Source organism: Homalodisca vitripennis, chromosome 7 (assembly GCF_021130785.1).
Source record: "Homalodisca vitripennis isolate AUS2020 chromosome 7, UT_GWSS_2.1, whole genome shotgun sequence".
NCBI classification, from domain to species: Eukaryota; Metazoa; Arthropoda; class Insecta; order Hemiptera; family Cicadellidae; genus Homalodisca; species Homalodisca vitripennis.
The window spans coordinates 146,222,061-146,246,092 of record NC_060213.1 but is presented as its reverse complement, the minus strand read 5'-3'; the positions used below and the strand labels follow the sequence as shown (position 1 = coordinate 146,246,092).

At 33.7% G+C, this 24,032-nt stretch overlaps 1 protein-coding gene across 1 annotated transcript in view; it reads right to left on the bottom strand.

Annotated features, from left to right (window-relative positions):
- LOC124366473 (transmembrane ascorbate-dependent reductase CYB561) overlaps nucleotides 1-24,032 on the bottom strand; it is a 143,711-nt gene that overhangs the window by 105,423 nt on the left and 14,256 nt on the right. The window contains exon 2 of the mRNA XM_046823055.1: nucleotides 21,930-22,318. Within this exon, the coding sequence (XP_046679011.1) occupies nucleotides 21,930-22,099 (170 nt within the window). The 5' untranslated portion in view covers nucleotides 22,100-22,318. The remainder of the gene's footprint in view (nucleotides 1-21,929; nucleotides 22,319-24,032) is intronic.

Here is a 24,032-nt window from a genome sequence, read left to right as displayed (position 1 = left end):
TTGGTGATAACTTTTTAAAATTATTATATTTGTTTCAAAATAGCGGCTGAAACCCTGTGTAATGTAGAGTTTGTGTAAAAATACACCATAATATTATTGTTCCATAGGAAAGCTCCTTGGTCTACAAGCCATAATGTACAATAATTCAAATTTTACGTACCTCAACATTTTTAAATGCCGACATAGGTAGGCCTACCGTGCACATATTTTTCTACGTCTTTGTAATAAAATAGTTTTCTATTTCAACATATTCTCCCTTCAACTGTATTCACATAATAATAAAAAATATGCATTACTTTAACACTCTTTTGAACTTTAATTGTTAAGGCAATTAAAATTTGCCAGTTAAGTTGGAATGGGTTAAAATATAAGTTTAGAGTATTTAGAATAAATATTACACTTTTATGGATAATTGAATTTTTACAATGCAAAACTAATTATATGGTTTCACCACCACAAATAAACATATTATTACCTTGTATTTGAAACCATATTTTCATGAATTGCAATAAATCACATGTCTTGAAAGAAAGGTGGCTATTCGAATAAGTATTACAGTATTTAAAGGTGAATTGTTGCAATTTTCGAGCAGCTGATGTTACTAAAACTGATGAGTATGTATCACCTTCTTTTGGTACATTGCAACTGAAAAAGACGATGACCGTAGAAATGACCTGTTATTAATTAAATTTGGTTTGCAAGTCTTATATGAAAACATTAGTAGATACATATTTGGGGATGCTAAGCCACTTTAAGATCCATATGGACAAATTTAGAAACAAGCCAAAATAAATGAAAATGTCATGTAAAAACTATAAAAATGTATATAGTCTTTTAAAGAAAAATCATGTTACAGGATCATGTGATAGGGAAAGTTTTTTATATTAAATTATAAATGTATTTAAGAAAAATAGTAATACATATTGGTTTTACAAACAATCAAATATCTATCTTATTTTTTAACCTACAGAAGATTATGATATATGAATTTGCATCGCTTTTTAACAAGATATACAATACTTTCGTTAGTTTTTTATATATATTAATAATAATTTTATATCTGTCATAATACAAACTGTTACAACTTTCAATCAGAATTTTGATTTTTTGTTTCGATTTTTCATTAAACAGCTTAAGAATATTGAAGCAAACTTTATGGATTAACATAAATATTTAATGAACATTTGATTATATTTTTGAGGTAGTAAAATGAGACAGCAGATAGGAAACACAGTTTTTTTTTTAAATATAAATCTATTTTTCGTTCATTTCAATCGTATAAAAAGTCTACATCTCCAATAAATATAAACTATTTTTCTCAAAATATGAATATTTTATTATTTTTATTTAAATTTTGTATTTTTTCCGAACTTTTTAATGTAATAAAAGTCCATTTGTAGAGTTTTTTTATAGCTTTTACGTGGCATTTTCATTAATTTTGGCTTGCTTCTCAATTTTTCCATATGGCTCTTAAAGTGGCTTAGCATCCCTAAATGTATATCTACTAACATTTAATGTATATAACGTTTATTTAAACTTGTGAACGGGGGTGTTTTTTGGTTCTAGGGTGACTCCCAATTCATGTCATGTTTGGTCAAATTATGCTCAAATTTTCAATGTCTTACAATGAGAACAATTAATTGCAATAGGCTAATCGTATGTAAAATTTTTAATTCAGAATTATTACTTCAAATCATAGTTTAAAATAATTTGTGTATAGCCACTCAAATTTATAAACTCTAAATACGAAGAAGCCAATAATTTTATTTATTAGTCTATATTATTTGATCCGGTAATTACTTATTCATAAAATACAATATATTCTGAGACATCTATGGAGAGAAATCTGATTATTCTGCAATGGCAGCAGCGAGCGTAGCGCGACACAAGGCATATCTACAGGTATGTCTGATTGAGATTGCATAAACCGTTCCACTGTTACCTGTTACATTCGCGCATAACAGGTATTCTTCCCTTGTGTGCGATGCGATAAGCTATTACTGTGCCATTTCTCCACAGCGGCCAGACTGTGAAGTAGGAAATGAACAGATTAATGTTATTAATGGTACCGTAATGACATATCCTCTTGTTTACACGATTTGAACAAGCGTATAAACCAAATACCCCTTTTACTAGACAAAGTCATACTCTTTAATTACACAGTAGGTTGTTATTTTTTTGCGATGAAATGAAAACCTTATACTACTTTGCAACTAAATAAAAAAATAAATTGTGCCTTGTTCCTTAAGAATTTTTTAATTTTCACGTCTTGATTAGTTATGAAACATTTTCATTTTGAAAACTAGTTATTTCAATCACGGCACTGCCCAGCCGGGGATAGCCAAACACAGCCAGATTCTATCTTTGGAACAATTTATGAATTATTTCATACATTTTCAAATTATTTTAAATTTAGCAAGAGGCTCCTTTTTTTGTTATATGGATTTATTATTATATAATTTAATTTAATTATTAATTATTTTATTATTACTTTAAACGTAGGAAGAGGTTTTGGATGATTAGATGTAGCCATTTTTGGTTAGGAATTGTTTTGGAAAATATAGAAAAGAACAAAATCATAACGTCTCTGTGTTTAACTTTTAATGTATGTTTCGTAACCATATGCCCTATTCATTTGACTAAAGGTTGTCTTAAAATTCCATACCCACAGCCTTTATGTTCTCCCTAAAATATACCTAATAATTCTTCGAGAAAATGCATCTATTTGAAATAATTTGGTATATAAAGATATAGGAATTTTACAAAAAAAAAAAAAAAAAAAATATATATATATATATATATATATATAATTATTAGGTGAAAAACATTATTTTCCTTAATTATTGTTACATAATAAGACATCCCTTAAATTTATAATTTATTTAAAATTTGGCATTCACTTCAGTATTAAATAACACTGAAGATAACAAAAACAATAAAAGAAAACTGTACTCATTCTTTGTCGATGGAAGGTTTGAAAGGATAATAGGATTTCGGACATTTACCATCGTAAACATTTACGATTGGTCGATGCATTTACATACAACATAACGTTCAGGGATTTAAATCTACCCTCTTCGTCAAGTGAGAAGATAACTATTACATGAAGATTAGGACGTGCAGGAATGAACTGCCAGTACAAAAAAGCAAGCAAATAAAGTCGATTCCTGCACGTTCTAACGTTCATCCACTAATTTTCTTCTCACCTGACGAGGAGGGTAGATTTTAGTACTCGAAACGTTGTGTTTCACATTTTGTAACGATGGCAAATGAGAACTAATATTTTTATTTTCAGGCGATTTCCTTCAGTCTGTTTACACAATTAGGCAAACATGGCTATTTTATTTTTCTTGCCTCCAGAGCAGATATCTTAAAGGCTATCAATCAATAATAATTGTAAACACTCGAGCGATTGCTCTATGAAGATTTGCTGTGCACATAACTGCAAATATGGTTTGTGTTTAAATCAAGGACAATGATAATTTTTCTCGTTTTATTTTAGTTTAACAGACTTAAAACACTGTAAGACATGTTAAATTAGCATCAGCCAAGGATATGAAAAATGGCTATTTGGTTGAAAAAGGCGATTTTTAGAGAATTATCTAGACTGCTAAGTATTATTTTACTGTCTGGCGGTTGGTATTCAATTCATCAAGCTTATAAGAAAGATTATATCTTGTTGTTATTTATTTTGTTATTTTTAACACTTTCTGTGCCTTCTCATTCGGATATCTACCAAAACTAGCGTTATTGAGGAACATTCTCCTCTTTCACTTTTGTTAAACTACGTTTCTTGCTTATACAATATGTACAATACAAGTTGTCTTTCAACTTCTAGAAACCGATAATTCGGAGTATTGAAGGCCTAAAGCAATGCAATAAGTCCCTTTGTTTAAACTTTCAAGCCTGTAAAACCTTTCTATCAAGAGTTATTGCACGAACAGTGTAATAGACGACTCGATTTAAAAGGGCCTCTCGGGTCCTAAATTGAATAAAGTGCAGCCGAGTTTAAAGAAGTACTGTTTTATTCAACGTAGAACTTGAGCAGGTAAAAGTTAGTTTCTATGAATAGAAGTTCATTCATAGCGTTTACTACCGGCAGCCTACGTCTGAGAGTTGTAGTAGCTATTAAGCTTTGAATAGTACGTTTAAACCACCTGTCGCACATTGGTGAAGTGAGGTGGTGAGAGGTACAGAGGTTATGGGGTGGTGAGGGAGGGATCCACCCATCCACCTCCACCATGATCACTGTATCGACCGCTAAAATCATCCCTGGCGTCTCGTAACGACCGACCCTTATAACGTCTACTAATTTATATCACTACACTGACTCAATTATACCACCCAGGTCGCTTCCATTGTACTATCGATGAAATCTCAATTACTGAGACCTGCCGGGCCCCTCGTGTTGGCGTCTCTGTCCACCCCTTTAAGCGAATACTCTAGATAAAAAGGTCCAAGAGACTTCAATCTTGGTATATAGATTCTTCTTAATCCTAGGAAGACTTCTGTTGCATTGGGGTCAAAAGGTCAAAGGTCATCGAAGATGTAATCTGAGAAAGAGTTACAATCAGTTCGGAAAGACCTTCATAACGTTCGATAGGTCATTTATAATTGGTTTGAACTATGAAATCACCACAACTAAGTATGTGGTCTTTCTTTTCATCTAGAATGAAAAGGTATCATATCTGGATTAGTGTTACGTATAAAATATTTATCACAAACCGAGACATAAAGCTAATCTAACGCAGCTATCGTGGGAGGGACTGATTCAATGCGAACTTTGAATTTAGCTCCAGTTCACCTTCTTCTTACGTGCAGCATCTGAAATCTGAAGACACTCAAAACGAACCCCCTGCATCGTTTCGACATTAGAGACACCCAGACTACAAAACGTAGTGTAATATAAGTGAAGTGGTATTCTAATTGTCTCACCAGGTGCACAATTGAGAGCACTACGATATGTGTAGAAAACTCGTTGGACACCTATTGATATAGCGTTCTGACGTTCAATTTCAATATTGAGGAAAATTCCCCTCTCAAATTTTGGAAAACTAGGTTTTGTGCTTATGAAATATGTACAATACAAAAATTGGGTAACGACTTCTAGAATCCGATAATTCGGACTATTGACGGACTATTTTTTTCGGACTATTTGATATTTTTTTTAATTCGACGCAATGAAATAAAGGTCTTTAATAAACTGACTGTAATTTTCTCCGGATAACTGCAACTTTAGTGTCCTTTGATCTATGACCCCAAAATCAATAGTTCTTACTTGGGCCAAGAGGACCCTATGTTTTAAGTTTCAAGTTTCTAGAAACTCTCTATCAAACGTTATCGCACATACGGACAGAAAGACGGACGGATTGACCTTTGATCTCAAAATAAATATAGTTCTTCCTTCGGTGAAGAGGAACTTTATGTTTCAAGTTTCGAAAACAAGCTAGTTCTGAATCCAGAGCAATTTGCATTCAGAAAAAACAGATCCACAATCGATGCTGTGAACAACCTTTTTGGCAATGTTTTCGATGGATTGGAAAGGCGAGAACATGTGCTTAGCATATTTCTTGACCTGTTCAAAGCATTTGACTGTGTGCATCATGAGACACTGTTTCACCAGTTAGGGTTCGGGGACGTCCACAGTTATGACTTGCCTCTTACCTGAAGGAGCGAGATCAGGCAGTGGAGATTTCGAAGGTCGTTTCAAACAGTGCCTCGTGGTGTCCCTCAGGGATTTATCCTTGGGCCTCGGTTTTCCTATTTATTATGTCAGTAAATTGAATTCTGTGAATCAGCAACTTTGGCTCAACGAACTGACGACACGGGCTCTCTGTTTTAAAAGCAAACATTGCAAGAACTGCAACGATCGTATAACTTATTTCATGCATCGAATACTTTGCTGAAATGGACTTGGAAAGAAACCAGTCCAATTCGAATGTTGTAAATTTATGCCTTAGACAGAATGAGTTTTCAGAACGGCCAGCTGTATTTGTAGATGGTGTCCTTTTAGAGGAAACAAACTCCACAAAGTTTCTAGGATTGTTCTTTGACCGAGGATTGACCTGGGATGACCACGTCGACAATATGTGTGCTAGAATTTCAGCAGACATATACGCTTTGCGCCACTAGCAAAGTTATGTTCCCCCAAAGTTCCAAAAATGGCCTACTATGGCCTAATTCACTCACATTTTGCGTATGGAGTGGGATTTTGGTTAGTCTGTGCTAAAAACTAATTTGAGCGAGTCGTCAGACTAAAATGAGGCTGTTAGAATAATTGGAAAGTTAAATTACAGTTAGTCGTATAGGGAATCTTTTAGGGAGCTTGAATTTCTAGCATTGCCCTGCCTCTACATATTTGACGTGGTCATGATTTGCAAATCAAAATGCTCTTTTTCCGTGGCGGGGACATTCACCAATATGAGATAAGAGGCAGGGACAACTTATTGAGCCAATTCAAAACTCGTATAACACCCCTATTGGTGTCTAGTGCGTTCTACTCTGTCGAATGTCGATGGGTTCTGATAAGCTGCCGGGATTTATGAGAGGCATAGTATCTGGGGACAGTATGGAAGTGTAAGTTTGGGTGCGCGTATAAATGAATAAATATATACAAATAATGATTTATTGACATTTGCGATGCAATGTGCAACTGTAAAGATACAATAAAACCTGATTTGGTTTTATGACTGTAAGAACCTTCTACCAAGAGTTGTCGCATATGCGGGCTGATGGATAGGCGGACAACGACACAATTTTAAGATTGCTCTGTCAGGTCCTATTAATGAACGGAAATAATTTCCGTTTCAAAATTACCTCTTCCCTTGTCAAATCAAGAAAGAATGCTGTTACATATTCCACTCTGAAACACATAACTGATACAATACAATATTAATGGAAAAATAAAATCAGCGAGTGGTGTATTAACAGTGGCGTTAAAATATACAAGACAAAAGCCGGCTCCTGAGGGTATCGTGTCTACAGAAAATTAAAAACACTGGGCTTTGAACTTATGCCCTTTCAACGATCTGGCGTTGAAATGCACTGATAAATTTTATGTTAATGTACAAAGAAGTTGAAAAGTATTTCTTAGAAGTGAACAGAAGATTTTTTGTTCTGTAAAAGCTTTTTCCGAAATTACATATCTTTGGAGTTCGGATTTTGAACTACTAAATGTAATATACAATAATACACCTTATAACACTGTGTAATAAGTTTTATTTTTGTACAATGTAAATTTCGAATTCAATGAATTCATCATCAGGTACTGGAACCTACAAGTACCTGATGATGAATTAACTCATTGAATTCAAAATGCTGATTGTACAAAAATAAATGTATTAAAAAGTGTTAAAAGGTGTATTGCTGTATATTATATTTAAAAACTTTTCGAGGCTACATCTCTAATATGCTAAATATATTTTTAATAATAACCACAATGTTTAACAGAATGCTATGATAGTAGATGTTACGTTTATTAGAATGGACAAGTGTTTTAGTTCACAAATATGCCCTAATAAGTTTAAAAGATTTCTGAACTAAAACTATATTTTGAAATTAATAAAACAATTTAAGTTTTACAATATATTTTAGCATTTTGTGATGTATTCATCACGAGCTTTTCATGAAAAATAATATTAATAAATGTTTTCACGAATAAAAATTTTGCTAACGATTTGGAGGAAGTCATGTTTGAAGGTTCCATCCATATTAAAGTCAAATTCAAGATTAATTTCCACATCTTCTATATTGAACCAAACAATACGGTTTCGATTGGTACATACAAGACATTTTTCGTTTTCCACTAATTGAAAGACTATTAGAAAACAGCCATTCCTTGTTGGGTTTCAACATTTTAACCTTCCACCTTTAACCATGAGTTAATGTAAATTTGGCTTTTAGGTCCTTCTACCATTGTATGCCGATGCTGTTCAAAATATTTTGATATCTGGTTATATAAAAAATTGTATGGACATACGGTTATTATATACGTAAGTCTTTTACGAAATGTAATGTTTTTCTGTTATATATTTAGATAAATTGTTGATATGGCGCCTTTAAAAATGCTGTCTGATGATAACATTAATAACAATATTAAAACATTTTATCTGTAAAACTTCAAAAATAAACTTCAAAAAAAGAATAAAACTGCAAGTTATAAATTTCTGTAAAATTGTTTGGAAAATCAATTTAAATCCCTTTCCATAGAAAAAGAACAAATTATACTGAAATTTACAATATTTACCACATTTTTGAAAATGTCACAATCTTTAGAATCATTTGGGATACATTTTGAAATCCTCCCGATAAAAGTTTTCTAATAAGATATTTTTATGTTTCAGAGTATTACTCCAAATGTAATGTGGTTTCTTTTAAAGCTATGTCAATTACGTTTTTTAGTTAATAGGTTTAAATTGTCTGACCTATTACAGGAGGATGGTACCACAGTAACATCTTCAATTAAGTAACAGTTTTCTCTTAAAGTAAAAGGTAATATATTTCGAGACTCAAGATCAATATCGAGATTGATTTTATGGTCAGAGTATCATAATTCGTGAAGATATCAAATTATTGTTTATTGAACACAAGAAAAATGTGAAAATCTGATATTGAAAGTCTGAAAAAGTTTGTTTAGTATTGCAACGAAGGGGTTTTCCGAGTAGAGGATTTTCTTTCCAGTTTATTCAATCCAATTCCGGATCACCTGCCACACGTGTAAGTAAATTGCAATTCAATAATTAATTTCGTAAAATCATCTCGCAGATGCAGCGTTTCACAATTCCTCACAGTGAAATATTACACAATTTATCAATTCTTCTGTACGAAGGTGAAAGTTTTTCTCATCATTGTAAGTAAAGTCAGTAGCTTCCACAAGGCTCATTAGGCCAATACTGAGGAATGCCTGACCTTGCTGCTGGCCCTTGTTTACGCCGACTGGACTCCTCGGAATGGAATGTGAATGGAATTTCTCTTTCTAGGGTCAAGTGGATGGACGGCTTTTCCAGCACCCTAAATTAGAGCTAACCATTACTGAGAGATTGTTTTAGATTGATTTTGGAAATAAAATTGGCCTATTACAATTAATTGTCCACCTGGGCAATGTAACTTCACCTTCTGGGCCCCCAAACAACCCCCCCGTTCCAAATTATATATATATATATATATATATATATATATATATGTTTAAAAGTGTTAAAAGTTTATTAATATTATGTTATTTATTATAAAACACTTTTCGAGGCTACATCTCTAACAAATATATATATATGTTTGTGTATATATCGAATTTGGAATGGAAGGCATACTATATATGCTGTATGCTGGGTTATGAAAGGAAAACTGTTCGAAAAAGCTCAAAAAATGTGAAACAGGTAAAAAAGTTATCTTATCTCGACTAAGCTCGTTGGCCATTCAGTTATAATATGGCGGACGATTTAACTTTAAGAAGAAGACTCTCAACTCTTTTATTTATGGACCTAGAGAATAAAATTAAAAGTGCTGTAGAATGCATAACATATTACTTACTATAAACTAGTAGTACTAGTAGTATAAACTAGTTTATATTAATTAAACTTAGTGCAATAAAGGTCTTTTTGTATATCGGTGCTCGAGATATTAATATCTCAGCTGTCAAAAAACGTACCTACTTCTTCCAACTGAGTCATAAGGACCTTATGCTTTAGAAGTTACCAAGTTTTCGGGCAGCGGATAGATCGGTAATTTACATCCGTCCACTGAACGACGTAGGCTGACACAATTTCTCTTTGGTCCGACGGAGGGATGAAAAATGCGTTTTCTGTCTGTCCATCTATCCGCAAGGTATCTTGAGAACGAAATGCTCTTAAATTATGATGCAACATTTGAGAGGCCTGTTACGCGTATGCATTGTGTGTTAACGTTATTTACATAAAACATTACGAACATAAGTGAATTAGGTAGATGGAAAAAGCCAAACATACCAAAACATTGATTCTGCTCAGAGAGAGACATCATATCCAATGGTAGCCAATCCGCATTGGTGTCATTCTTGGTTACGTAACATGCTATGATAATACATGTAATTATCTGTAGCCGTTTAAGCGTTCTGGTTTCATGTAGTGGCAGAAACTGTACTCATAGGCACATTACACAAAAATATTAAGCGTGTTTTATAGAGTAAGATCTGTTAATAACGTTTCAACAATGGTAGTAAACCTAAATCAATAAATAATTCATTCCTTGCTGGATTGCGTATATAGAAGGTCATAACTGGAAATAGGTGAATTGCCTTGTTGTTACCGCGACAGTCACCTTTCTCTCTCACTCGAGCATTCACTCTCAGAATAGCCAATCTTCAAATATAAAATAATATGCTCCACCTTTGTCAGCCTGCATGTATTGTTTTACTTGAATATACACAAATCAAATATGATTTACATTACTGTGGTCAAATTTGCAATGGTTATTGCCCTAAAAAGACCCAACGATAGGATAAAAATAGAAACACAAGATTTTACTCATTGTTAGGTTTTAGAAATATTGTGAAAACTAACATAACATAAAAATTATAAATTACAATTATAGGAGTATTAAACACAAAAGAAAATTATGAATAAAATGCGATGGGCCATAAAAGATATAGTTTGTTAAGATCGAATAAAAATCATAAACTTTTATTGCACTGCCAATTCCAGCAACATCAAAGGAAAAGACTAAGTGATGACTAAGTGGGAAAACGTATTATAGGATGGGTTTTTCAAGCAGAATACAAGCCCGCTTTTAAGCGGCCCATACACTAGACGTGCATTGCACGCCGTGCAGTTTTTTATACTGGCACGCCGTGCTTGGCATGGCACTTTGTGCCCCACACACTGACAGTTTAGTCAGTCCCGTGACGTGCTAGAAGTTGGTTGTGTTATTGTGATATTGTGTAGTATTGTCGTGCTGTAATATTCTACTACTATGCCTCTTGTAACTAAACATAAAGCGTTAACAGTATTGTTGACTGGTGCGATTCATGACGATAGAAAAGTGAAGAAGAGAAGAAGACAATATTATGGACGAAAAATTCGTTAAAAGAGGGAGAAATGTATTCTGATATGAGACTACTAAAAGACTTAATCAGGCACCACAGTTTTGCACAGTTCCACAAGGTCTAAATACGCATTTTGTTTTAGTCTTTTATTTGAGTACTCTTTACACTTCACTCGTCACAAACAATGGTGATTTCTGGTAATAATGGTAAGAAATTAGGAGAGAGAAAAATTTGTGTCAGCAGTCGACATGGTAAATATAGGAGAGTATTTGCCGCGAGAGAACGAAAAATAACCTCAAAAGACACTCCACTCTCAGCACGTGGCACGGGACTGGCCCACACACTTGCAGGGTGGCACGGCGGCAGGTGGCACGGCACACCGAAAATCAAACCGATCTTGATTGCCATCGTGCCATGCAATGCACGGCGTGCTTAGCACGGAGACCTCCACACACTGGCACGTTTCTTCCAATTTTGGCACGTTGTGCTTGCACGGCGTGCATTGCACGTCTAGTGTATGGGCCGCTTTATCCTCTGATGGGGTGATATACGGACAATCTTGGGGTGATATACGGATATCATGGTTCTGCAAGACACCCTTAAGTCTTGTAAAATTTAAGGGAGTGAAATTTAAGATTAAAATTTACTTTTGAGTTTTGGAATGAGCACTTAAATTCAAAATATAGGGAGACCGTTTTTTATTTTATTGCTGCAGATGAATTTATGATATTAACTAAACTTTGATTAGTCGTCATTATGACTTCCTCACAATTTAAAAAGGTGAAGATAAGGTTAACCAACACCGATTTCCAGGTATATTATACTTATTACTCTTTATTTAAAAGATACATCGAAACTGAAACACGAGAGTAATGATCTTAATCTAAAGTGTAATGCAACAAACTTAGAATAAGTTGCATCGTTTACCAAACTGTGGCATAACTTATAGAAGTTAATCACAGACACCTTTTTAGTTCTCTCCTAGACTGTCTATTAAGTGAATTTATTTATCAGTATCTAATTGGTTTCGATGAAAAGTTAAATAATCTGGAAACAACAATATTCAAAACCTTGTCAATACGAGTCACCCAAAACACATTCCCACCTTAACTTCTGAGTGGTTGAGAATTTGTAAATCTCCTTTAGGGTTACGTCCCAAGGTATCTTTAGGTCACCTAAGGGCGTGTTTAACAGATTTTAACATGATTTCTCTCTCACAAAAAAATAAAGGATTGCGGAGAATAGCTAAATAAAATAAAATGGGATGACCAATTGAGTAACAACTCTTAAAGAAAATCTAACGCCACGAAAATTAATTTCTGATCATTTTGACCAAAACGGAGGTGTAAGATCTGGAAAGTATCAAATTAACTTAGAAAAATATAATTATTTTACTGTTATTGGGACTTTTAAAATAAATTATCACAAGGTTTTAAGCCCTGTCCCGTAAAGTTCTTTTTTGGGAAACGGTAAATATTTTTTAACATCAGGCATCTTGATTGAAATTTCATTTTAAATTACTTAATAAAAGAAAGGTGAAATCGACAACTCTCTGAGGCATCCATAAAGCTTCTAAATTGAAGTTTGTTGAAATGGTGTTTCTATGCACAAATGGTATGGAGTTAAAAATCGTTTAGTTATTATTACTAAAAATATAGACCGTTAGTTATTGCTTCTGAGACATTATTTGTCGTGATCTAGGTAAGACATAGCCACTTCCCAATTACTCGCCACTGTCTGAATCATTAATCGCGTTTGGTCAAAATCAGTGACAACTCCTAAATTTTCTAGCTTTTTTAAATATGAAAAGTTTTTGTTATTTTACTTCAATCATGAAATGTTAGTGACAATACGAGTATATAAGGGAACTATTTAGAGAAAATGGTCACTATCAACAGTAATAATAATTTATTTAAACATGAAAACATTTTTAATAAGAGTTACAGAATCTGAATTTAACTGACGCAATTTCAAGTAGCGTGGCAGGCTTAAAGGAGCAAAAGCCAGAAATGACTATTGTTGATTAGTAAGAGCATCAACACACTTATTTCTCTTCGCGGCTTAATTGTAAAAAAGTAAACAGATACAACGGATTATCGAAGGATTCGCAAGAACATAACAAACGAGATATAACACAGACGGACAGACATATCGATAGACTGCCTTTGGGTCAAAATCAAAAGAGTTCTTCCTTTGACCAAGAGGAATCTATGTAGACACTACAAAATTTCAAGTCTCTAGGATTTTGCCATCAAGATTTATCTCACAGACATACAGAGAGATGGATTATCCTTTGAACTTTTGATCCCAAAATCAAAAGAGTTCTTCCTTTGACCAAGAGGAACCTATGTAGACACTACCAAATTTCAAGTCTCTAGGATTTTGCCATCAAGATTTATCTCGCAGACATACAGAGAGATGGATTATCCTTTGAACTTTTGATCCCAAAATCAAAAGAGTTCTTCCTTTGACCAAGAGGAACCATTGTAGACGCTACCAAATTTCAAGTCTCTAGGATTTTGCCATCAAGATTTATCTCGCAGACATACAGAGAGATGGATTATCCTTTGAACTTTTGATCCCAAAATCAAAAGAGTTCTTCCTTTGACCAAGAGGAACCATTGTAGACGCTACCAAATTTCAAGTCTCTAGGATTTTGCCATCAAGATTTATCTCGCAGACATACAGAGAGATGGATTATCCTTTGAACTTTTGATCCCAAAATCAAAAGAGTTCTTCCTTTGACCAAGAGGAACCTATGTAGACACTACCAAATTTCAAGTCTCTAGGATTTTGCCATCAAGATTTATCTCGCAGACATACAGAGAGATGGATTATCCTTTGAACTTTTGATCCCAAAATCAAAAGAGTTCTTCCTTTGACCAAGAGGAACCATTGTAGACGCTACCAAATTTCAAGTCTCTAGGATTTTGCCATCAAGATTTATCTCGCAGACATACAGAGAGATGGATTATCCTTTGAACTTTTGATCCCAAAATCAAAAGAGTTCTTCCTTTGACCAAGAGGAACCATTGTAGACGCTACCAAATTTCAAGTCTCTAGGATTTTGCCATCAAGATTTATCTCGCAGACATACAGAGAGATGGATTATCCTTTGAACTTTTGATCCCAAAATCAAAAGAGTTCTTCCTTTGACCAAGAGGAACCATTGTAGACGCTACCAAATTTCAAGTCTCTAGGATTTTGCCATCAAGATTTATCTCGCAGACATACAGAGAGATGGATTATCCTTTGAACTTTTGATCCCAAAATCAAAAGAGTTCTTCCTTTGACCAAGAGGAACCATTGTAGACGCTACCAAATTTCAAGTCTCTAGGATTTTGCCATCAAGATTTATCTCGCAGACATACAGAGAGATGGATTATCCTTTGAACTTTTGATCCCAAAATCAAAAGAGTTCTTCCTTTGACCAAGAGGAACCATTGTAGACGCTACCAAATTTCAAGTCTCTAGGATTTTGCCATCAAGATTTATCTCGCAGACATACAGAGAGGTGGATTATCCTTTGAACTTTTGATCCCAAAATCAAAAGAGTTCTTCCTTTGACCAAGAGGAACCATTGTAGACGCTACCAAATTTCAAGTCTCTAGGATTTTGCCATCAAGATTTATCTCGCAGACATACAGAGAGATGGATTATCCTTTGAACTTTTGATCCCAAAATCAAAAGAGTTCTTCCTTTGACCAAGAGAAACCTATATACCAAGTAGCAAATCTCCTTAATAAATCATTCTAATTATTAGTGAGAGATTATCTCTAAATTCTGAGATGAACCGTTTACTTTCCTTGATTTGCACGGTCCACGTTCAAAATACCTTTCAATTTAGTTACAGTTGTATTTTAAAATTTGGTTTTATATTGGTAAGTGGTGAAAATAACTATCATAATACTTTTTTTTTAATCGGAGCTGTGAATCTTATAACAGAACTAGTTATAAGCGTATCCTTTTGTTTAAATGAACTTATTGAGTAAAGATGCAATGTTGGATTGTACATGGAGCTGCAGGTGCTTACAGAGTGGGAGCGGGTAAAATGATCAATGTAGAATCTGGGAATTATAACAGACCGGGACGCACCGGGAGTAATTCAGTCCTGTTTTTCAACAGTAGAGTGTTCCTCGGCCAGCCGCCTGGAATTATCTTAATCCCGGGTGTTTAGCGGTTAGAACTTCGATCTCATCTCATTTGGAGAGAGGTTGGAACGGTTGCCAAAACAAGAGTTATATCATTTGTTTTCAAGAGTTTCATACAATAGTCTGTTCACACGCTTACTTCCAGCTCGAAAAAAACTTTTTATAGGCATAAAAACACTATATAATGTTTTTAGTAGCCTATCCCAATGATTACAGTGTATGAAATAATGAAATTTGAATTGAAATTAAATGTTAAAAAATTAAACTTGAAAATATGAAAAACCCGTTGACTTAAAAGAGCCGTTGTATTAAAATTTTATGGGTTTTAGTTCTCATCTTCCCTTACATAATTCTCAGGGATTTAAGAAATTTAGAATAACAAGATTTTTTATTAATTCAATATACCACTGTGCACTGCAAATTGTTACTGTGAAATTATGGCAAATTACAAACGTTTGAGATATAGGACTAAAACTTATTTCCGAATGAAAGGTTCTTCTCAACTTCAAAACTAATATAGACTATTGATTACTCTGAAAACAAAACAGTCAATGTAGATATTATAGTTTCAAATATAGTACTTATAAATCTGAATATTCTTCAAAAGTACTGCACAGTTGTTTACCACTTATAATATATATGGTATTGTTTTAAAAGTTATTTTTATTAAGGGTATTTGTATATTTCTTTAAGAGAAGCTTTTATCATATACACAGACATTGGATTTTATTAGTCTAAATACATTATTTGTGTACACAGCTTTCAAAACTCAACTTTTACTAAATAAAATAATAGATATTTAAATTTTGTAACATTAAACACATTGTAAGGAGAAAATTGACGATACATTTTTATGGATATTTGACACACATATCCAAGGGCACGAAGTGAACACGTAGTTTTCTCCGATTGCTACCAACAAGTAAAATTCCATCTTTTAAAGTTTCGTACTATTGATATAGTGCAGTAATAAGGTTGTAAGAAAACCAATATAGGAATAAAATACTCCACAAATTTTCGCGTTTCAAGAAGGGTTAGAACGTTGCTAGCTGGAGATTAGAACAGAGATATTTACTTTAACTATCGCAGGACGAAGTAACTCATAGGAACTTATTTTATTATTTATGCCACATTGTATGGATGTGAAGTCTATTCTTTTGTAAAGTCAAATGTACCGTTAAGCCAATTTACAGTCCAATTAAATAAAACAATAATGACCTTATTGTACTATAACCAGTGTAAACGAATACAACATTTTCCAATATAATTTTTATTTTGTGCAATCAAAGATTCAATCATCAGGCACTTCACAAATTATCAAATGTTTACATTTTTTTAATAATAATTAATTTTATAATAACATATGGTAAACAATTTGGATGTACGGTTAGCCAGTATAAAAGAATTAATCATAATTACATTTTAATATTTATAATAATGACCTTATGCGAAATGTTTGTACTTTGTAATATTGAAAAAATACTCTAAAGGTTATTGAATTAATTCACATGCCCAGCAATAAACTTTAGATCACGTTGTACCCAACATTGTCAGGAAGTTCCAGGAACATTTCAATTCAGGAACGGTAACTCAATTCCAATGTGGATCGAATACGAGTGTTAGCAATCAGATTATATTTACCTGTTGAGTTAAATTCTCACTCAATGTTAACCTTGGACTCCGAAAAAGCAGATCATACGTTTCTGTTAATATCGACTCGATATGGACATACAAATTACGCCTACTTATTTGGAAATCGTGAGTCCCTTTATCATTCATTAAAACGTCTGTAGTAAATTTTCAAAAGTGATGTAATACAAAATAATTGCATTGTGTAAGAAAAATCAGGAAATCATTATGGGATAAACGTTCGTTACCTTTTTTAATGTAACAGGAACACAAACATCGTATTAAACAATCCAAGATCAGAGACCCCTGAGAAAGTACAACTAATTAACATACCACTCCTAACCGTAACCACTCTGTACCGGGGTCAAAAACTCTTAGGACCTATAATTTTTGTGAATATATACATTCATAAAACGTAGTACTCATTTAGCCTTTTGTAAAAAGAAATCATCACTTATAAATCACTTATAATTATTTTTAAATGTGCAATTTTGAAGTACTTAATGTGTTTCTTGTTTACACTATGAATATACCGAATTTGGCCAAAATTATTGAGCTGTTTTAGTTAATAAAGACCCAAACACATTATATTCACATTTACAATAAAATAAAACGATCGAAAATAAAAGGTTTCCAAAGAATCATTGTAGATCGTTTTTACTTTTTACAACATTATATTTATTAAATATATACCATTAAAAATATCACAAAATATCTTGAACTGTATCTCATGAAAAATGATGTTCAACAACAAGAGTTAATTTTACATTCTGGCGAAATTACAGTTGAAACAATTTTAGAAGCCATACAGATTTGTTTTGTGCTTTCAGGAATGTAAGTTTAACTCAAAATCGTAATTTAAATACATACGTAGGGAATATTTTTATGAATAAACGGAGTCATATGGAAATATAAATATGTAAGCGATTAATCCCCAAAACTTCACGATTAAATAATGAAATGGCTTCCAATGGTATAGACCTAACCTGTTGAAAAAGGTTCCTAACACATAAACATAAATAATAGTTGTTATAACACAGTCGTCCAACTAGATAAAAATCAACCCTTTATCTAATTACATTAGATCAATTGTTTGGCTAAATATGGCTACTTTCATTAAATAGTAGATCTAATATAGTTAGCTGCCTCTAACCGATTTTGGCAGTTGGTTTTAAGTGTAGGCCTACAACAACAAAATTTAATCTGAAAAAAAGCTTTTGATTTTTTTCACAACTTTGGTACGCTTCCTTTTCGGCACCAACCCTAGTTTAATTTCTTTATTAGTGGGAAGTACTATTTATGCTTATCTAGAACTATCCTGAGCAGAAACGGGTTTCAGGATAGATATGCTTTGTGACGCAGACTAGGTACATATAAATAATCTTTCTCAACCTCCAGACTCGAGATTTATGACAGAGGCTAGTATATGTTACAGTTAAAAAGACTTATTGTCTGAGACCAAAGAAAGTCTCATTTCCCGGGAGTCATATAACTTCATTTTATCCGACTTCAACCAACTCCCCTTCAGTTTATTAAATGTACATTTCTAGCTTTCACCTCTGCGTGGATGTGGTCTAAACGCTACGTTTCTTCGTGTATCCCATAAAAAATACATGACGATAGAGGATGAATTGAACTAAATTTGTGGTTAAGATCCAAGGAAACAGTGGTGGAGATATGACTATTATGATATCATGTTCCAATAATTATTGAGTACTAATCAATGTCACACGATCAAGAGTAGGCCAAGGATGTTCTGAGATGTTCTTTCGGCACAAATATTTCATGAGATTTTCTTATCTGACATTTTAACAACAACAACAATCAATAACAGTACAGGATTTTACTTATTTAATATAAATGTATTTGAAATTCCATAAATTTCAAGAGCCATCATTACTCTGACTACTACGAATCAAAAGTGATAGCTGACGTAGTAATTGGAAAATCCCTATTTTTGCAATATACCCTTTCTTGTTCTACTGGACCCAGAGATTCTTGTATTGTAACAGTGAAATTATCGTGCAAGTTTTCCTGGAAGATGAGATACCCATAGTATCCTAGACATTTTAGAGATAATTGCTGGCATTAGTATTGTCTCCGTATTTCCACACTGTCTCTATGAACTAGGTCCGCAAACTCAGGAACTCTAACAGTAGCATCATCTTTACTTAGATAGGGAGATTTTCCCTGGCATACTCATAAGCATTCTACCTGAATGAACCAGGCTGTAGAACTGATAGCCTTCGGAAGAAGCATTGGATACCTTTATGTTGATGGTGAGATTTCTGCGGTCATTAATTGCAATTGCGGTAAAGTCCTCACATACGCAGATGCCGTTTTTATAAAGACGATAATTCTGACATGAAAGAGGGACGTTACCGTGCTTCTCACTGGAAGATACGAGATGTTAAAGTGTTCTAGAGGTCAGCTACGTTTACCTATAAAGAGAAGCAATCGATATCTTTGCAAATCTCCATCCTACTTAGCTACAATTTTACATTAAGGACCATCCACAAGAACGGCGTCATGTAGTTCATTAAAGATCGACAAACAAATACGAATTCTCACCTTTCAAGGATTATAATAAATTGAAGGTTTTCATAATGTCTTATACCCGTAAACGTTAGTAAATAAAAAATTAGAAAATTTGTTGCAAATTAATTTTTGAATTTTAAGAACTGAGTGATATATTCAAATCCTAATAGGATGCTCACAGTATCTTATAAGAATTAGGAAATCTCATAAAATATGGACACTTAAGTGTATGAAGGCCTTTGCTATCACTCAAGGGCAACCGAGGGGTGGTTGTACTACGTGCAAGGGCAATAATTGGTTGACTCGTCTGTTGCCATGGCAACGCCGGCACGCACATCCATTGATAAACAGGTGGTTCTATTGATACTACAGAAGGGATTTCAACGATCGCTCTCGCCAGGTTTGTCAGTGCTTTCAATATTAGCAACGGTACTTAAAAAATAAAACATTTTCTGGCTAAATAACCCTGACTGAAAATCTCTCCATTCTAAAACAATATGGAATGTACGAATGTGCTGGATAAACTTCCACTGTTACAGCGTTCATTTAGCATCTATTGACAAATGAAACGTTCTGGATGTTTATTCGAATTGCAGTGAAATAATTATGACAACATCCTACAAAAAAAACTAAGGTTGAAAATTAATTTGTTTAAGAAGGATGTAATTCAAATAATGTACGTTTCATATACAAGCAAACAGTTAGTTCAAACTGCTTTATTACTTTCTGGTGGAAAATGATGAAATATTACATAATTGCTACGTTGTATATCTAAAAGTTAGATTAAGTAGCTTGCGGTCGTAACAGTATAGTATCCGTGAGCCAATGTTTAGCGTATGTGTACACAACAACCTGGTCTTACAAGAAATATATAAAGAAGCTTCCTCCGCGAGAGACATCGATCGTTAGTGACGCGTAATTTTTGGCGGAGGTCGAAATGGGACGGAACCATAGGGTTAATATATCTGAGATAAATAAATAACCGACCTTCAAGAGACTTAAATGACCGTCAGCTCACCGTATACAGGCCCTTTCTCTAGTTGCCTGACGGTGATATAACTACTGTACTCCTACTATTGTGTTTGATGGTGGGGTTTCTAGTGTAATCCATTCATAAATTTCGATTAACCTTTGGTTTTTCTGGCGACAACTCAAAAGTAATATTTTTAGTCCTCTTGATACCCTCTAGCATGGCTGACGATCGATTTATTTCTTATGAAACATTTTATTATCGATTACAAGAATCGCCAGATTGTGCGCTTCTACAGTCCTTGGCTCCTGGAATATAATTGAAAATATGCAATTCTCCAGCACAATCATCGATTCTGAAACAGTTACACAACCCGCAATGATTCTAAACCGTGAGTAATTTCCATTCATGGAACTGTGCTATGGTCTGTGCTGTGTGCTCAATTCCTTTCAAAATATTTGAAAAATACATATCTTGTGACTTGACGACAAACACCACGATCTTTATGACGTGTGATAAAGTGGTAAAACATGTTATAAATGTAATTAGAATATAAATCTAATTATATAACATATTTAGGTACAGTTTTAATGATACAGACAAGCATAGTTCAAACTAAAGACCAAATATTCAAATTAACAATTAATTACTCTGCAGTAGACCAAACCATGACAGTAGGGTTATCCCCACTTATCCCAATTTGATATTGCACTATTTTTAATAAAGAAATTTAAGGAATTATTGGCAACCTTATTTAAATAAAGCTGATCATAGGAGCTAAAATCAAAACAGCTGTTGTGCCTTACAAACAGTGTAGTCTCATAGTCGCGGTGGATATTGTTTAGCACTTGGTTTTTTAAAAGCATATTGTCTCCCTTATCTCTGAACCGATTTTCTTAAACTTGGTACCGTTCGGATTTGTAATTATTTGTCTAGCTAAAATGTAATAATTGAGACTTTTTTAATATATAAAATTTCAAAGATATTTACGCGTAAAGTTTTGCGAAACCACCATTTTGTAAGTAAAGCTTTTATAACATTTAAAATGTCCTGTAATTAGATCTTTAGTTATGAAACTATATACTATATCTCAACCCATTACAACAAGCCGTTCTCAAATTAAACATACTTAAGACCAAAATCAAATTGGTGGCTATTCAGGCAAGTATTGAGTTTCGAAAATCTTATTATAATATTTTGGTTTGTCTTTCGTTCTGGAATTATACCTGAAAATATTATTACAGAGTTCTGGAATACCCTGTATATTATCTTCATTTTGAAAGATAAAATTACAATTTTGGTCATGCAATGTTGTATACGTTTCCTTCATTAATCCATTTTTGCCGATGAACGAATGTTTTTTGTGGAAGATAACGATGTTACATAATGACATTTGATCATATCCTGTTATTTGAAAACCCAAGTTGTGGTTTTTATTTCTTGAAACATATATTGTATCAAAGATAAATTTTTTAAAACGGCCTTTTCTGATACTTTAGATCTTATGTGGGCCGTTTTCTTAACGACATTTACAAATCCAACTAATAAATTCTACTGTAAAGGCAAAACTTATGACAGATAATGGTATAGTATACATACAAGCTATATAAATAATAAGGCAACTCACTTCTTCGGCGTCTCCGGCAGCGGAGGAGGTTCGCTGAGGGGGATGGAGACTGCAGTGGGGGGAGGAGGAGGCAGATCCTCCAGTGTGGTAGTCTCCTCTGGGCTCTTGTCAAACTCCGCTATGGGGGCCATCTCGGGAAGCGGAGATACGGAATTAGGCCTAGAGTCCATCGTGGATGTGTTCAGGATTCACAGTCAACAATAGCCGCGTGAGGAAGGCGCAATGCTCCCGAAACTTCGCGTAACGAGCGCGCGAACGCGAGGTGTTTATCGTCGGACAGCGGCGCGTCGCCTACTGAACTGACGAGTCGATGGTGTCGGTAAACTCGTTAGGCACGGGCCAATCGGAGCTGAGCATTCTCTATTGTTACGGATTAACCAATCGGATTCCTGTAACAGTACGACTATGTATTAGTCGCTTAAATTTATAACATCATCGTTTTAAAAGGAACCAATAACAACTATGACTAATCTAGAAACTAAACTACTCTTTACGTCTTTAAAATAAAAACATAGTTTTTATGTATTATGCACTTAAAATAGAAACTTCTTATTGAAACAAACATTAAAAAGCGCAGGTGTTACATTTAATAATCAATGATTATACGAAAAACAAATGTAACCAACCGTGATTATTACAGAATTCCAATGTTTCCTCAAATAAAAAATTTAAAAACCTATATTATTTGGGTAAAGAATTTAAAAATGAAGTAAAACTATTCATTTTAAGCTAAAATTTGTGTTTAAATTAAATAATTAATCGTAACTTAAAATAAAGAAATTATTTAAATTTGTTAATTCTTCAAACAGAGATGTTTTAATGGGCACATTTCTTATTGAACTAACGTGTAGGCATTGGTATGGAATATTGTTTTGATTAAAATTACTGAATAAGTTATTTTTTTGTTGCGTTTAAAACTAATCAGAATGTTCTCGCAAGATGAAAGTTATTTTCTGCATTATACAAAATAACGACGAAGCAAAGGCTGTACTGTGTACTGTGTTGAAGAAGGTTAGGTTCTACAATACAATCGAGCGAAACAAGCTGTAGAGTTTTCGGATGTCAATATTAACACTCTGAAACTTTAATAAGTGTGAAACTTCCACCCTGAGGACTCGGCTTTGTGACTTCGGCACAACCCCGCCATGGATGTACTGGTTCAGCATGTACTGACTGTACTTCTCCATATAATAGCCTACGTGTAAGGTTTGTTAGTAATATACTGCTTAAAACTGCCATCTCACCGACAGCTGTACATCCGGTGATGTAAACGTCTGATTTTATATATAGTACGGAGTCATTCTTAACAGGTGACGACATTAGGCCCGTTAAAGAATCACTTTAGCGAAATTTTCTCAAGAGAGGAAAATTGTTCGAGCTTTTTAAGCGCTTGATGGTTTACATACAGCTTGACAAAGTTGAAATTGAATTTTCTTCGCAGACTTCGAAACGTTTTAATTACTTTCATCCCCTTTAGGGTTATAACCTGAGAGGCTGAAAAAATTTCACATTTGTCTATCTGTATGTTTTTTGTCCGCAAGATATCTCGCAAACGAACTGACCCACAGTCTTGAAACTTTTCATGAAACTTATGTACAAGCAAAACTGAGTTTGATGACATTGCATGTCACTCCATGGGATTTGACTGAGAGTTCACGCATATTTTTTATATTGGTCTCATGGCCAACAAGAAAAAAAGTAGAATAAATAAATTTGTAAAAAAATAGTACACTCATATTATATTTAACACTCGACATTTATGGAGTAAAATGAAATATAATATACTGGAAATCCAATGTTAAAAGATGGAAAGATTATGTATCAGCGCACTTTTGTGTTTTAGTATCCTTCCCAGCTCAACGTAACTATTATTTGAACATTGCTATAATACCTAACTAAATGAAAAATATTTTGAATTTATCAATGTATCGAGGAAAATTACCTATAAAGTTGACATTTTCGAAGATATTTCGTTTCTACATAAACAAGAATACATTCTTTGGTGGCGTATCTCCAACCATACAATTTTGCAGAGCGTCATTGAAGTCTGTCACTCAGCAGATTTACGTAATTTCTCTTTTGCGTGTACGGAGGATTTAAACA